Source organism: Alligator mississippiensis, chromosome 1, assembly GCF_030867095.1.
Source record: "Alligator mississippiensis isolate rAllMis1 chromosome 1, rAllMis1, whole genome shotgun sequence".
Classification (NCBI taxonomy): Eukaryota; Metazoa; Chordata; order Crocodylia; family Alligatoridae; genus Alligator; species Alligator mississippiensis.
Window position 1 is genome coordinate 93365188 of NC_081824.1, and position 17491 is coordinate 93382678.

General features: G+C 39.3%; 1 protein-coding gene across 5 annotated transcripts in view; it reads left to right on the plus strand.

Moving 5' to 3' along the window:
* SOBP (sine oculis binding protein homolog) overlaps window positions 1-17491 on the plus strand; it is a 155272-nt gene that overhangs the window by 14490 nt on the left and 123291 nt on the right. For all 5 annotated transcript variants that reach the window (XM_059732637.1, XM_014605855.3, XM_019499891.2 and 2 more), the window contains exons 3-4: window positions 1454-1639; window positions 13167-13318. In XM_059732637.1, the coding sequence (XP_059588620.1) occupies window positions 1454-1639; window positions 13167-13318 (338 nt within the window). The remainder of the gene's footprint in view (window positions 1-1453; window positions 1640-13166; window positions 13319-17491) is intronic.

A 17491-nucleotide genomic window follows, 5' to 3' on the forward strand; every position in this document is an offset into this window, starting at 1 on the left:
GGCCATCATTAGCTATATAATATTATTGGCAGCATAATCAGTATTTGCATTCCACTTAAAATATGCCATCTTTAAAGTAACTTGTTTCTATACTCCAGAGCAGGGCTGTCCAACTTCCAGGCAACTGGGGGCTACAGACTCAGTAGTTGCATGCCATAGGGACTCCATGGTACAGGGGCCACAGATCTGGGGTCTGCATGCTGTGTAGCACCCTTTCTTGTTCCCCACTGCTTGGGCTGCTCAGTGCCCCACTGCTACACACACAACAGGCAGGCAGCCTGGATCCCCACTCTTCTAGCCATGCATGCTACACTGGCATTCCCCCCCACTGCACAAGGCAGCTTGGCTGCCACTTCCAGCATGCACAGCAGAACCTCCCCTCTACCCCTGCAAGCCAGCTGAGCACACAACCCCTCTCTGTGCAGGCTGCTGGGCTCCCTTCTTTGCTGCATACCCTAGCTTCATCATTCCAGTATTCTCCTGGCCATCAGGGCAGGAGCCCAGAGGCTGCATGCTAACACTTCAGGGGCTGCATGTGACCCACATCACCAATTGGACAGTTTAGCTCCAGAGCTTTTTATTTCCTTGTATTTTAATGAAATAGACCTACCATGGGATGCTTTATGGCTACAATCTAGGTGGAATAAAATTTGTGACATACTTTTAGAATAAGCCTGTGAAATATTTCACTCATTTTTTAAACAAGATAAGATCATCTGTATCCTTATAAACACATGATAGAAGTCATATGTTTTATGCTACAAACAAAGATGCCAAATACCTGTGCCAGGTAGATGTCTTTGGCTTACAGAATCTTTAGGCGGAAAAAAGTACTTTCCTGTCTTTGTGATACATTATAATTATATTATTTTAATCCTATCCCTTAATTAGGGGGAGCATACCAAATAAATGCCTGTAAATAAGAATCCTGTGGTGGTCTAATGAATGGAAGCTACAACAGACAATATTTAATACATATTTTGCTAAAATTTTTGTAATTTTTTGCTCTTTTTTTCTTCCTTCTCCATTATTACTAGCTGCCAAATTATTGGAGTGGAATCGGAGATTCTTTTATTTATCCATCTATTTCTTTTGCATGATTCATCCAGTGACATCATATCAACAATATGAGACATCAAAATTAATTGTCATAAAAATACCTTAACTGGTATTAAAGACAGGTGTGTGAGATCACTGAATAAATCAGACATACTGAGAATATGCATAAGAAAGTAAGCCTACTTAAAAAAGTATAGTGCAGTTTAATGCTGTTTTTGATAAAATATGAACATTTTAAAAGTTTGTTGGAATGTAGCAGAGGCAGAATATTCTCATTTTATCTTCCATTCTTGTTTTAGAAAAAGTAAATTTATGATCAGACTGGGAAAAATGTATAGGGGCATCTAAGAAACACCTTTGCCATACTTTATGGTTTGTTCTTTTTCTTTTACAGAAAATTCTTTGCCAAAACCAAAATTACCTGAGGACAGTGTTATTTCACCGTACAATATAAACACAAGCTATCCAGGGCTTGCTACAGGAAATGGACTTTCAGACTCACCAGCAGGGTCAAAGGATCATGGGAGTGTACCCATTATCGTACCATTAATTCCACCACCTTTCATAAAGCCACCAGCAGGTAAATCATAACAAACATTTCAAAAGACAAGTATAATAGACAGTTATTATGACCTTACTAGATTATGTAAAAAGGTTCAATTAAAAAATATGTAAGAGGATGTCACAGTAATCCTATTTGGGTGTTGAGGTAGGAAGAAGAAAAGTAATGTTTTGAAAATATTCTTGTAAAGCTCTTTTCAGTGTTTGACAACACGCAAAGTACTGTACATAGGTCTACTGCTTGCAACATTCTGGATGCTGAATTATATTGCCTCAGCCATTCAACATCTGTTTTAAAAAAATGATTTTCTTTTATGAATAAAGTCCTTAAGTATATTAATGGAAGATTATTAGATTAAAAACAGGGTCCACAAAGCAAACAACTAAACAAATGAAACAGCCAAATCAATATCACATGTCTTTATATCAGTTTAACAAGCTCATTCTGGGAAAACTGTCTTTTAGTTCTTATTGAAATCACTGACCATTGTCCCTTGAGGTTTTATATGATCTAAACACTACCCTAGGAGACAGTGCTGAAATGTTTTACATTTTCATGAAATTTTTATCAGGAATAATTTTTCCGACATGGCATTTTCAGAGAGAGTTTGTGAAATGATTTATTCCACATCGCATGCTGTTTACCATAATTTGCTAAAGTAACTGTTATGGCTACACTAGGCTGTTTAATTGCTATGTTATTATTTACTGTTGTACAAACTGCAGTAATTGGTGAATTTATGTAGCAACAGGCACAATCCTGCTGCTGCTAAAGTCACTGGGAGTGTTCCAGACTTAGTTAGGGGCAGAACTGGACCTCATACAAACTATAACATGCGTTAAAGAATGTCACCCTAATTCTGTTAGAGAGTTTAAGAACAGGGTGATGTATTTCACTGTTGAAGCCTGTGCTGAGGTTGAAAGATCCCTGCACCCACATGTAGCCTTACTTACTTCAGAGAGCAGAGTGAGCAGGATCAGACCCATTTGTGGAATGGCCTTTTCCACTCTGCTTTACATTTATGTGTTAAATTTAAGCTTCATATTGGTCCAGTATGTAGTTTGTTGTTAACATTTAGTATGACAGAAAGCTTACATTTGGCCTCCTGAATAATTTGCATGATAGTATCTTCTAGTATTAGATAAGTGTTTTAATGCACCATAATTTTTTTCAAATGTTGCCAAATTCGGTTTATTTTCTCCAAATATTTTTCCTATATTTGGTACCATATTTACTAATTTCCATAGCTATTTGAGTCTCTTCCCCCCCCCTCCCAGTTTTTGCATAGCTAAAGATTTCAAATCATAGGAGTGGGATTCTCAGCTGGTGTTAATCTAGCCCTGGAGCTTTAATCAAGGGCTTGTATTTTCCCAAGATGCTTTCTCCTTCAATCTGAGTCATAAATGAAATCATAATGCTGAATTTGTGGCGTACAAACAGAGGACTACAACATGAACTGTACAGGCAGCAACGTTTGCTGATTATAAATAATACCAATAAAGAGAAGATAGACAATGAAGTAGAAAAACAAGTTATTCCAACAGTGGCAAAGGGCTCACAGAGAACACTGGCCAAGTACATTTCTTTCTCCTTTCCCCCTTCCATCTCTTGTGTGAATTACAGCAATAGAATCTGCCAAAATCTATAAAGAAGGCCTGAAAGTATAAGTATTTTCCTAAATTTTTGTTTTATTTTATTAACATGGAAATAATATTATTATTAATATTAATTGTATTACTATAGCACTTATGAGCCTTAGTCACTGAGAAGGACTAGTATGTACTGTGCAGACACAAAACAAAAAGATAGTCTTCATTCTAAAGAGCTTCCAGTTAAGTATAAGAGACTTCCGATGGATAAAGACAAACAGGAAAGTACAAAGGAACAATGAGACAGTGGTCACCATGATAGGCAGTGGCTCTGGCATCCCCATATCCTACCATCTGTCAAATATTTTGGAGGTGTTTCAGCAAAGGAAAAATGTAAAGAGGGAATGCTTAGAGATAATTGGTAGTATTGCAGATTAGAGGTGCGTCAGTCTGATGTGGGATTGGCACTGATATAAAGAAAATTGACTATATTGGAAATCGGCCTGATGTGGCTGATAATGTAGCTGATAAATGCCTGTGTGTGTGCACAGCCACAGTGCAGCATGCAGGCACCCAGGAGCACAGCCCGGCAGTTTGGAGAGCTGTGTGCGGCTGGTAAGTCTGTTGTGGTGGATGGGGGGGGGGAGCGAAGGGGCATGAGGGGGCAGATAAATGCCCCCACAGTGATGGAGGGAGTGTAGGTAATTTTCACAGTAGCTGAGAAAAGAGGATGGAAGGATAATTTTGGGGAAATAAATTGGAAGTTCAGTTTTAGCCGTGTTGAGTTTGAGCTGAAGACTAGACATGCAAAAGGAAATCTCAGAGAAAACTTGTGTAAGTTCTAGCTTGGACAGAGAGGAGTAGAGGAGTGTGGAGTAGAGAAATATATCAGTGGGTTCTCAATAAACAAATGGCAGTCTTTTGGTAGATGAGATTACCTAGCTATCAGGCATGTAGAGGGAGAAGAGAAGGGGACCAAGACAAGGTGCTCTGGAACCCCACAGAAAGTTGAAGAGGGATGAATCAAAGCCTCTGAAGCATATGAAGAAGCAACTGGAGAGATAGAAGGAGAACTGGGAGAGGACAGACTTACAGAAGCTAAGGAAAGATAACATTTCAAAATGATGACTATGGTTGATAGTGCCAAGAAGGATGAAGGTGGATTCTAGACTTCATCGGAAAATAGTCATTAGAGAGTTTGACAAGGCAGATTAGTTGGTTCTTCTGGAGAATTTTTGGAGTATCTGAGGAATGCACTGTGAACACTTACACTTCAAGGGAATAGGGTGGAGTAGTGAAAATTTAACAAATATACCCTTCCTCCCAAGTGCTCATGCCTACTGTACAATTCCTCCTGAGGTAACCCAAGAAAGCATATGGGTCTTATACTGTTCACTGAAGGTCCACAGACTCTGGCTGTTGTAGCTCAGTGGGGGAGATCAATTCTAGTGATGAGGAAGCATACCTTGTGTGTGTCCACCACTGCTCTGGTAGGAAAGAGACACTCATCCAGCACCCAAATCATATAGTGTTTTGTAGATCAACATCAATCTGGAAGCAAATAGCAAGTGAGTTTAGTTTTCATAGAATTAGTATACTATGGTATTTTTGACAAATGCCACACCCAGTAGGCAGGCAGCTGCTTTTTGTGCCAGCTGCAGCTTCTAACAGTCTTCAGGGTTAGCCTCAAGCACAGCACATTGCAACAGCATAACACAAACAATCAGATTAGTTCTACCTAGCATAAGAAAAATCTGGTGTTCCATGAAGCAAAGCAAAAGGGAAAGAGAATTTATTTCTCATAATATGTTGTCAAAATAAAAAGGCACAAAAATATAGCAACCTGATATAGTATAGAAATGAGAGAGAATAATATTCATATAGGATACATTATCCTAGTATTAAACATACTCAAATACTAACTTGTATTCTGCACCCTCAGTGACACAGAATTGTACTCATAGTAATTTGGTAGGAATAAACATATGAGTAAGAGCAATAGAAACAGGCCTTTACAGGCAGGAGACGATACATTTTCTTCCCACTGTTTCCATGCTTGCTGAGATTTCAGAGTCTCGGGTACCCTGATCATTCTAGTGGTTATCTTTGGTTGGCTTTCCCTTGTTGTGGTATACAAGGAGAGCACAAAGACTGCCATTCTTCCGGGCCCTTGCACAGGGGGGCAGAGAATAATGTTCCTTCTCCTACCCACTTTAATATGCATATGGCTTACAGAATACATCAGTTATTTTAAGTAACTTTGACTGTACTCAAACAGCAGCTGGCTCCCTGCTATGCTACACTGAGTGGGGAAGGAATCATCAAGAACAGTGAAAGGAGAGGAGGATAAGAGGCTGCTGCTTAGCTGACCTAGCATCCAGAGGGCAAAATATAAGGATAACATAATTCCCTCCACCTGCAATTTTCATGACACGATGAATAGATTTTGAGGTGGGGGCTGGTGTTAAGTCCTTCAACCCCTAGAGTAGTGGAGTTCTGTTCCCCCATACCACATTTCATCTGGTAATTTCAAAATTGTAGACATGGGTTGTACCAAGTGTAGTTGCAGTAACCAGGGAATAAGAAGAAAAAATAATACATAATATTTGACCATTTAAAAATATCATTATTATTTAGGGCTCAAGGAACACCATACTGGGGGAGGTATATCTCAAGAGGCAAAATTTTCTCAGAAGTAGAAACAAAAGCATTTCTGAAGCTGGCACCTATGAACTAAGAATGTTACAAATTTGGAAGTAGCTTGTAATACTCTACATTTGAAAAAAAAAGTGTAAAAGAGCTCAGGGAAAGGAAGAAATCTGTTTGAATGCTAAGATGAATTATTATGAAAGGAATTTTAGAGAAAGAAGTATGCTATATACTTTATCATAGCTGAACGTTTGTTTGATAGCTTACAAATTTGTTATGAGTGCCCTTAAATTGTTTAGATTTATTATTACCCTTTTCAGGACACATGTATGCCAAAGGTCATTCCAGTTGACCCAGCTATAAATGGGTACCTGGGTATTCTGGATGGGAAATCAAATATAGCCAGATGTGATGCCAGCCACATCACTCCTTTGTGTGCTGTTGGCTACAGACATTGGTGTGCTTTAACTACTTTAGCCAGGTGAGCTGCTAGGCATGGATGAACGTATGACTTCTTTGACTGTCTCTGTAGTTGTTATACTGTCATTCATAGAAATAGATATAGTCCTTGCCCTAAAGGCTAAAAAATTATGCACTGTCAAAATTATCAATACTTAAATATAATCAGAGGAATGCAGGGGTACAGACGTAATTTTAAAGTGATTTTTAACAGAGATGTATAATATGGTCATAAAAGTTAACTTAAAGGTTAACCATCTAAATTCCTCATGGAATTAATTTAATCAGGAGGTCCAGTCCTGTAGTCATTATTTAGGCTTAACTAGAAACTGGATGACCAGGTCTAATGTTGTTATGTATCAACATTAAGATAATTTCAATTTTATTATACTGTGGCTTCTTGGTCAGTATTTTCCAACTCTTCCTATTCTAATTGCCAGTGATCTGAACAGTATTTTACCATTTTTCGTATTGCCAGCTTAATTTCCTAGCAAGCCAGTAACTATGATCCAAAGCATACTCTCTACTCAGCTACTTCTCTTTCTTGTTTTCTCTGTTTGAAATTAATTTGTTTTCTTCTCTCAATGTATTAAAGGGAAATAATCCAAAAGGCTTCTCTGGACTCCGGAGGCTGATGGACAAAAGTTTCAGAATGACTCAGTGCCACTTGTACTTACTGAGAACACATTAACCTGAATACTGAGAGCATGTTTGGGGGGAGTGGGTTGATGCAGAACTTAGGAGAAGTTCTCTCTGCTCTTTAATGTTGCTGGTTTGATAGCTTATTTTTTCTCATTAGGTTAACTGCACATTTTGGTTTATCTGTTATTATTGGGCTTTTCGCCGTGTTATTTTACAACGAGTATCATGAGAACAAACATCCTCTTCCTGCTCTGAATTATTCTACCATTTCCATGTGGCATGTGTGTACTGTACAGGCAGAAAAATGTATTTTTTATGAGTTTATTTTTCTTATTCTTTGACACATTAATTTTTCTGAAATACCATCACCCAGTTTACACTGATCTCAGATTGTTTTTGTATGACTGTGTTAACATGCTACTGAGTGCCAGTCTGCTCTGCTTCCAGCCCATTGCTGTCTTTGGGGAACACAGTGTTTTTTTTCTTTGTGTTTAGAAGATCACAAAGTCCACATACGCGTTTTTATAGTAGATGTGATGAATAAGAAGGGAAATTCCACACTCCTATTTGTAATCTGTGTCTCTGTGCTTGCATGCTTAAAATCTTGCCTACATGACAGTTTTGATTTGTGTTAAACATTCAATTCTTACTGAGCTATGCATCAGAGTGTACCTTTTAAGTCATATATAGAAAACCCAGAGAAGTCAAATGAAGTATTTGGTGAAAGCTCTACTGCATCGATAGTTTAGCCTATTTCAAGAGACTGACCTATAAAAGCACACCCTTACAGGACTACTGTGATTATTGCATAGCTATAGTTGTAACAAGCTTTCCATTATATGCCATTTTTTACTTTCCTCCAATAATTGTTTTATAAAAGTTGCTTCTGTACCTCAAGTTTGTCAAGCATATCATTTAGTCACAGATTCAGTATTTTAATACTAGAATGATGGGTGCCATAAAAAAAAAATCACAATTTTTTGAAAAGTTAGTCAGGCAAGGCATCTTGGATTTATATATATGACAAGTCAGAGGCGTAACAAGGCAGCTGGGTGTCCAGGGTAGGCGGAACACAGCAGGGCAGTGGTGACTTCTGGTTGTTGTTGGCATGGGGGTCGCTGCTATTTCTCCATCCTCCCTCAAGTTAGCTCCTGGGACTGCTGCCCTGGTCACAACCCCCCCAGTTATGCTACTGTGAAAAATGACTTTAAGAAAGCCTTCTAACTTGCTTGAGAATATTTTATCTCAAGAGTTGCATGGTAGAGAAAACTCAAATTTGTATTATTCGGTCATCTTCAGTGCAAAACTAGTATTTTGAGGTGGCCAACTGGGTAACTCTTGAACTAACCATTAGGAAAAACTGTAAAGTTTCAACAGGTCTAATGAACTTTGAATGTTAACATTTTAGGTGCTAGAGTTAATCTACGATTTCATTTCTTGAAAAAAAATAAGTTTGTTGTCCTTTTCATTACAAAAAAAGCAGTTTTGAAAATGTTAGAAAAGTTGAAGTTAATAAAATATAATTCAGAGTTATCTCCCAGCAAGGGGCTAAAGGAATGTATCAGTGGATCATTTGGTGGATTAGAGACGGCTGGATTCCAAATTGCTTATAGGTGAGGGGTGAGGTATTGGCAAAAGAAAAGCCAAGAAAACAAAGGGAAGTGGAAGGGGAAAGCTAAGAAAGGAATGAGTGAGAAAAGATTACCAGGAGGGGTAGGGAATGCCAAAATTCATTCATCTCCTTCCTGTGCATTTGTTAGAAAGCATAACTCTGTACTGGATTGCAGCTATAACCTTTCCTGTTCACTGTGGAAGCACCAACATTGCTGCTGTATCTTACCTAGGCAGTCCTCACAAATGTAATCCTTTTGGTTCCAAATCCCATTTATAACTTCCCTTTTACTTCTTCTGCAGACATAATCCTTTCACTGCCAGAGTTTATGAATTCACCTTGCCAAACTGGTTAAGCGAAGGGAATTTACAAATGTAGTAAGCTGTGAATTTTCCAGGCTTACTTGTGTTCAAGGCGATTATGAAAGTCAAACCTTTGGACTACCTGCACAGAGAAATTACTATAACGCCTACAGTCTGAAGGATCAGAGATATAACCTGCTTTTAATTTTCCCCAAATTCTTTAAACTAGAGTTTGGGCTGTGAGTACACATCGGTTTAAAACAATATAATACTGTAGTCAAGAGGTATGTCGAACAGGCGTTAGCTCCAGGATCTTAGAGGTTTCATCCTTGTCTGTTGGGATCCATCCTTCATCCTAGTGGATTTGCTCCTCTGTGCAGCTTGCCTTCTTTCTGTTCCTTCTCCTCCCCTCCAAAATTACAGTTTAATATAAGAATGATTAGCCTAAACTGCTGCTACCCTTTGGTTTTAAGAGGAACAGTTTCTTGTAGCTGCGTCACGTTGGTTTGGAAAAAAAAGTCCTGAATATTCTGCTTGATTAAGACCTAAAGAGGCGGTGCAAACTTTTGATGATTAATTGAAGCATGCTTTAGCCTGATGCATATTTAGTTATTATAATGTGTTAATTTTATCTTGTTATACAAACTGCTCCCTTTGGGAACATGATTTAACACTCCAAACATTCTGTGTTTATTGCATTGTTCATTATGAAAACTACACATGCTACAAACCATAAGGAGATGTATATAAGCGCTGTCTGCAGCAGTGATGGGAAGTACTTCTTCCACCTGTAACGACGTAACCCAGGGGCAGAACACAATATTGGAAGTCCCAGAATAGCTCCCCTGAAAAAGTGACATCTCGCACAAGTACAGGCTGGAAATTCAGATCTCAAACAGTAAATAGAAGCAATGTGCAGTTCTAATACCTCGTTTATTTACAGGAAACAGCAGCATGCTAAAAACTCACTTGTTACTGTTTACTGCTTTTGCATCAACTCTTCCTGGTCTTACCGATGCAAGTGCTCCAATTGATTTTTATAAGTGCTAAGTGCATTCATAATCACTGAGGAGGTGCTTAGCACCTTGCAGAATTAGGCCCTTCAGGAGCAGTCAAAAATTGGAAAAGCAATTTAAGAGTTAACAAAACAAATTTTATCCATGTATTGCCAACTGTAAAATTATATGAGTACATAAAGGCCAGTTTGTACACTAACGTTTTATCCAGCATTACTATACCTGTTAGGATGTGAGATGGTGACTGACATACTTCTGCTGTTCTCTTTCCTTCCTTTCCTTAAGATCTCAAACTCTCAGCAATGAGGCTTCTCCAAAGCATACTCCCTGCCAAAGCCCTACACCTAATATTACTGTATCTGGTGTGGGGAGTGAACAGGGTACCAGGGAGCCCAGACATGTGGCTGCTGCCACCAGAGTAGAGCTGTCTTCCATTCTCTTTACCATAGTTTTTCTCCTCTCCCTCATGTGCAGAGCCACCCCCTCCCATAGGTGGAGAGAGAAAATATTATTTGTGGGGGCTGAGCACATGTGCACACGGCCCAGCAGGTAAGTCTGTAGGAGAAGGGGCAGGGGGAAGGGAAAGGATTGTGGTGGGGGGAGTGGGGCTAGCGCTGAGGCAGGCCCTGCACAACTGGGGTGAGGCGTGGGATGGAGCCGCGAGGAGCTCGGCGGAGGGAAGGAGGTGAATTCCGCCACTGCATGCGCCTCGGGAAGGCATGGGGGGGCGGAGGTACTCTTAGATCTGCACAGGGCAGGGCGAGCTGTCCCTGGGAGCTGGGGCCAGGGCTGTGCTGGCTCTTCCTGATGGGGGCTGGCCATGCTGAGCTCAGGGAGGGCAGCAGCAGCACTGGGAGGAGGGTTGGGGGCGGGGGGGGGGCCTACGGTGAATTTTGGGGTGGCAGCAGCACCCCCTCCCAGTGCTGCCACCCCCCACCCTGAGTGTAGCCTACCCCTCACCCCCACTGGGAAGAGTCAAGCGCAGCCCTAGCCTGCAGCAGCAGTAGCGTGCACTGCCCTGAGCAGATCCGGGGGCACATGCTTCCCATGCCTCCCAGGGTGCGTGTAGCAGCAGGAGCCGTGCCCGCTGGGCAAGCCACTCACGGCTTAGTCCCGCACCCTGCCCCAACTGTGGAGCGCCTGGCGTCCACCCTGTCTCATTCCCTCCTTCACTGCTGCGCGCATGTCCCTCCCCACCTCTGCTGCAGCTGCTGGAAGCCCGCGGCCAGGCTTCCTTGCGCCCTACCGCTGCTCCGTGTTTTGGGGGGGTTAAGTCCTGTTAGCCCCCACCTCCTGCCACCTATGCCCCCTCCCCACTTCCTGGGTGCCCAATGAGCTTGCTATGTCTCTTCTGTGTTCCTAAGTATCCTACCACCAGATAATAACTACCTTTAGCATAGGCTTCTTGAACTCCTGCATGGCTAGTTGCTATTTAGCCCAAAGTATTTTGATTTCTTGTGATATTAAATATATTACAACATTTATATTATTTTGGCAAATTCCACTCTGAAGAGTAAATGATAAAGGGCCATCATTGCAGTATATTAAACACAAATCTACGTTATAGCTTGGCCTTAAATATAGTTTTAAAGGTGTACAGTCTGATTAAATCTAAAAGGTCAGTTTTTTACATTGTACAATTTTATTTGCAACTATAAATCATTACACAATTTGTGGAAGGAAAAAATTATTAAACTGGCAATATTTATTCCGTTAAGTTGAATAAAATGCTGCACGTAGCCCTGAGTTATGATAGCTAGGGAAAGGAGCCAAATCACTCTACTAAAAATTAGTTTGCCAATAATTTTGTAGAATGATGACAGCATTGCTTCAAAACAAATCCTTTACAGGGGAATGGGATGCCTGCATGACAGACTCTTTGATCCATGAATTCTCTACAGCTCATGCACTAGAAGCTGCTTGAACAATTAGTCTTTGGGGAAATTTTTTCTAAATCAGACAATGCCTGGTATCAGTGACTGAAAGGTCATGCTGTCTAATGGACTGGATATTCGAGTAGAACCTTGAGTTCTAAATCACAGGTTTGCCACTGATTTATTTTATTGCTTTGCACCAGTGACTTAACCATTCAGTTTCCCCTTCTGTGAAATGGGGATAAGAATACTGACCTCAGAAGGGCATTGTCAGGATTTGAAGACACAAAATACTATGTAAGTTTTATTACATCAGATTTTCTTGCCCTTGGCTATATGAATCCAATTTATGGTGACAACAGCTTTTAAAGATTCAATATATAAGACAAAAAGCATAGGTTAGAACAGCAGGATCTAGTAACAAAGAATATCATTGTGAAAAGGGAAGCTGGATTTTAGAGAACAGAAAGATTAGGCTAGTACCACAGATTTACTAGAAAATAGTTACGAAATACAGTAGAGGCATGAGGAGGTAGTAATATATGAAGGCAAGAAGAATGGCTTTGAGTAGCAAGCTGTATTCACTTGAATGCATTAATATGTTCATCCTAAAATTCAAGGAAATTGTAATGCCAAAATTAATGTAATAAAAGTTTAAATTTCTTCATGTATGTCAAAAGAGCTTGAAACGGGGTGAAATAATACTTAGTGAACTAAGATTTTACACAAGCAACTATGTTAAAGCCTGCAAAGTGTCCAAGTAATTCTTACCAGTGTTGTATATTACCTGTCACTCAAGTTTATGTTATTATGATCGTCTTACTCAGGTAAAACTTCCTCTCATTCTAGTAATTATCTAAATCAACCTAACAATACTTTTTTTTTTTTCTAATTCCTAACATTCTGTTTAGAATCCTGCTTTGGAAGAGCCTTCATCAGAGTAATAGTACAATGCTTTGGTGCAGTTACTTCCACGCATATTTTATCAGTAAATTGCTGAGCAGGATATCTTAGAAACACGTGATAATGGATTGTAAGTAACAGGAATATAACAGGATTAGTATATTAGTTCATAGTATTGGTTACTGGTTAGGCACTCTTTTAAAAATTATGAAAAGCCTCAAGTATTTTGAGAGCTTTTCAGCAATGCACCATATTTTAAGCTAATGATCTTTTCCAACCATCTTAGAAGCTCTGCCAGTGTACTGAGCCTGATTGGTACAGGCCACCAGGTGCCTAAGGAACAAGCAGCTAATCTTAAGCCTGCATATTTGTAGTCACAAGGAGTGATGAAAGTAGATATAAAACAAGTCAATGCAATAGGTTTCTGAAGTTGAATGTATAGATGTCTGATGGGTTGTTTACATCTGATGTAAACATTATTCTTATATTTTTGTTGTAGAAGATGATGTGTCAAATGTACAAATAATGTGTGCCTGGTGCCAGAAAGTGGGAATCAAGCGCTATTCCCTGAGTATGGGAAGCGAAGTGAAATGTTTCTGCAGCGAGAAGTGCTTTGCAGCTTGCCGAAGAGCTTATTTCAAGAGAAACAAGGTAAGAGAACTAAGGAAAGATATAAACTGCATAGGCCTAGTTCTGATTATGACCCAGCTAGAGTTTCATTTACCATCTGGTGTAGAAGGCTTTATTTTGTGTTTTTGTTTTCTCCATTTTGTGTGTTTCCCTCTACCTTTCCATACGTATCATCTGTTGAACTGTCAACCCCTTTACTAACGTGTAACCTGGTTTTTTCAATTTGTCTCAGCTTGATGCTTGAGTTTGATGAGGGTGGATGAATTTAAGTAGACATAACTAGTAATACACAATAAAATAGTCACAATTCTATCTCTGATCTAAGTACACATGCAACAGTATGGGAAGAGTCTTTCTAACAATTTATACAGAGGTAGGTACATGGGTCTTAATTTTATTCAGGGGCTGACTTCTGTTGAGCTGAAATCAATGCAAATTTTGCCACTTATTTCACTGGCAGCAGGATCAGGACTAAAGGCATATATGTATTTAGGGCCTGATTCAAAGTTCAGTGAAGGCAATGAGAGTCTTTCCACTGACATCAGTGAGCTTTGTTTCAGAACTGCAGTTTGATACTTTTAAAGTTTATCTTTAGATAGAAACAGTTAAGCATCTATTACTTAAATATTCAGACTTCTTGGTTTTCTGTGGGGGTAAGCAGCATTAAACATATTTGCAATAACTTGAGGACCCTTCCACTCTTAAACTTAGTTTGTCTCGTTAAAATACTATACAACTCTAATATTGGTCTGGTTTCCCGAAGTGCAGTTAAATGTCCACAAAAATGATATAATCTGTAGAGTTCAGTGGCTGAAAAATGACCACTGAAAAATGACTAGCAGTTATTTTAGGAACTGTTTTTGCCACACTGTAGAATGCATCATCTTTTGGGGTTTTTAAAACCAAAAATAAACATATCAGCATTATTAATAATGGACAGTATTTGTATAATTGATGCAAAAATAGCTATAGTGGATAGTATAAGTAGTAGAATATGTAATGAGGTTTTGGATTCTAATCACTGACGCAGAAAACTTTATTATTTGCAAAATCCTTCATATTTTCCCCTCATGCTTCAGAACATTCAACGTCTATCTGATTAACAATAATTTAAAAAGCCAAATCTAACATTTGCAATCTGAAGTAAAAACAAACTTAGGTATTATATATATTTATGGGTTCTAAATGCAAGATAGACTGTTGCAGCAAATTATCCTCCTTTGTAAATTTGGGTCACCTTATCCTGCCTCCTCCCCCTCCCCTCCAAAAAAGCCTGAAGAATTAGGCTGCAAAAATCAGCAGAGTGGAATTCTAGGGGCAGTCTTTGAGAATCAAGCTCATAATGTCCACTGGAGCAGATAGGCATGTTAAAAATATCACATGAAATCTTCTGTAAAGAGTCGTGTTTATCTCCTTTTGTCTGGTGGAACTATAGTAGGAGTGAAAGAGAGATACTTGAGAGATTCCACAGTTTCATATGAAAAATGTATAATTACTTATCTTTCATGTAAGTAGAGTAACAACATGGGATATTTATGTCACTGATAGTGAAATTTCTCTGTGTGTGTGTGTGTGTGTGTGTGTGTGTGTGTGTGTGTGTGTGTGTGTGTGTGTGTGTGTGTGTGTGTGGGAAATATTTGGGTGACAAAGGATCTAGTTCTTTTTTGGATGGAAATCCCATGGCTTTAATGGCAGACTGACTTGAGTAAGTTAGTAACTAGGAACACAGAAATTGCAAGGGCTCACCCAGCTAAGGTAGTAGTATATCTGATAGTGGCCTGTGTGATAAGAGCATGTGTGATAAGAAGGAAATGTGTGATAAGAAGGAGCGTGAAACCCTGAAGAGTATGATTATATGAAATAACCAGTCCCTGACAGTCCTTACTGCAGCACTAATCACAAAGTAGAAAGTTTATATTACATCTACAACAAACTTGCAAAAATATTATGTAATTGTGGCTGTTGCCATTATACATATAAATGTTTAATCCTCTTATGAATCCAGGAGTTGTAGGATTCAATGATAATTTGTGGCTAGAAGTTCTCACAGGTGAATCATTCATTGGTTGTTGTATTATGAGAATGGAAAAATAGGAGCACCCAATTTACCCTTTCTACTATTCATTCTTAGTCTTATCACATCACTTCTACTCTTTTCCCTAAACTAAATAGTTCCAAACATTTTTAGTTCTTTCTCAGGCAGAAATCTCTTGTATAAGTAACTGTTTTCTTTACATCTCAACACTATAAGTTCCTAATCTTTTTAAGTGAACATTTTCACCACAATAAATTGCTTTTAGCTTTATTCCAAGAGGTCACTACAGTAGCTGGCTTTCTTTCTATGAATCTGAGGGATCATTGTGTGTCATGATTTCTCATATGTCTTGAGGTACATGGCAGTGTATGGTTGGGCAACACATGGTTACCAGCATCTGAGCTACTAGAGCAGCCCTTCTTCAAGTTAAGCTTAGGAACCAAGTTCTGCCCTATTCCTGTGAGATCCTGGGTTTGCATGAAGGTATGAGAGAACAAAATCTTTTCCGTTGTATTTAATTTAGAACTTTCCAGCTTCTAGTCATGGAGTTAAATATGAACAGGCACAAAGTCCATGAGTTTTAATTCTGCTTTTGGATTTAGGCAGGTACAGTAGAATTCAACAGGCTCTTATGCTTGTTACAGCCTAGTGAGTAGAGCAGGACCTTGAGAGAGAGAGTGGTAGATCAAAGTAACAAGGTTTGCAATAGTTTCAGATTTAACTGATGACCTTTAAACTGTTATTACTAGTCTAGCCGTGTACCTGTCTTCTCCATGAGTCTAATGTTTATTTGTGTATTTGAAAAGTTATGCCACTCTACACCTTCTCATTTTTCAAACAGAGGAGTAAAATGGTCGCGTTTCACTTGCTTTATGCATGTTTTAAACAGCATATCTCTGCAACAATATAGTGTTGTATTACAATAAATATGTACAGCTGCTGCATTTCAGGGAGCTGATAGGACGTTGTGGTCATTTCATTTAAGGCTTGAATTTCCTAATGGATTGTGTTAAGCAGTCTTCCCTCTCTCCCTCTGGGTAAGAAATGCTGTAATAAGCATTTGTTTAAAATGGTAGAACTGTTCAAATGGTAAAGAATGAATCATCATTAATGTCTCAGAACAGTACAAAATAATGCTGGAAATTGTACACCTCTTCATACCAATTGCTGCATTTAGAATGAGAAACTTCTCAACATTTAAATTAAGGAAATTGCTCCTGTACATATGGCAAATGCAGACTCTGATCATCTGCTGTCCTACGGATTCCCAATTTGAAGAAGTTCTGGTATGAAATCAGACTTAAACATATCCTAGAAGGGACACATACATGCCCTACAAAGCACTAATCATGGGCATCGATTATGAGGAGCTTTTTGCTGGTGTGTATATATATGCATAATGCAATATCACTTCTACTCCCTCCTATACTATTCGAACCAAGAGTAGCAACAGTCTAGAAGAACAGGGACTGTTGCCAGCGTGTGGAGTGCATGTATATTTCTAAATAAAACCCGGTGTCTTGAGGACAAGCAGGCATCAGTTCCTCATGGCTTTTGTCACAGAGGACTTTAGGAGCATCACAACTTGGGTAGTCATCTTCTTCTTGTGCTCCAGAAACAATGTACTCATTCACATACACAGTCATAGAGAAGTAGGGCTGGAAGGACTTCCAGAGGTCATCTAGTCCAACCCCCTACTTGAGGCAGTATCATCCTTATTCAAATCATCCTGTACAAATCCATAATCTAAGCTCTACATAAGACTCCCCTTCTGACACAATACAAGATATAGCATCCTAACCTGCCACTAGTAAAGTAGGGGAACGATGGCAGCCAATGTCCTGCTCCTGTGAAATGTTGTCTATATGTGCTCAAGAGATCCCAGGTAGAGGACCATGCCCCCCACTGCAGAGAAAAGCAGAAAGCCCTACAATCAGTATCAATCTGACCATGGGGTAAAACATTCCTTCCTGACCCCAAATCTGGCCATTGCCTTAGCTGTAGCCAATACTCAATGCCTCTGAGGAAGGCTTAAAAACACCTTTACACATGTAGCAGAAAGTGTGGATGGGGGCAACCAGCAAAGCCCAGAAATATGGGAAATACCCATAGTAGATCATCCCTGACCAGTGGCTATCTGTCTTGAACACTTCCAGTGA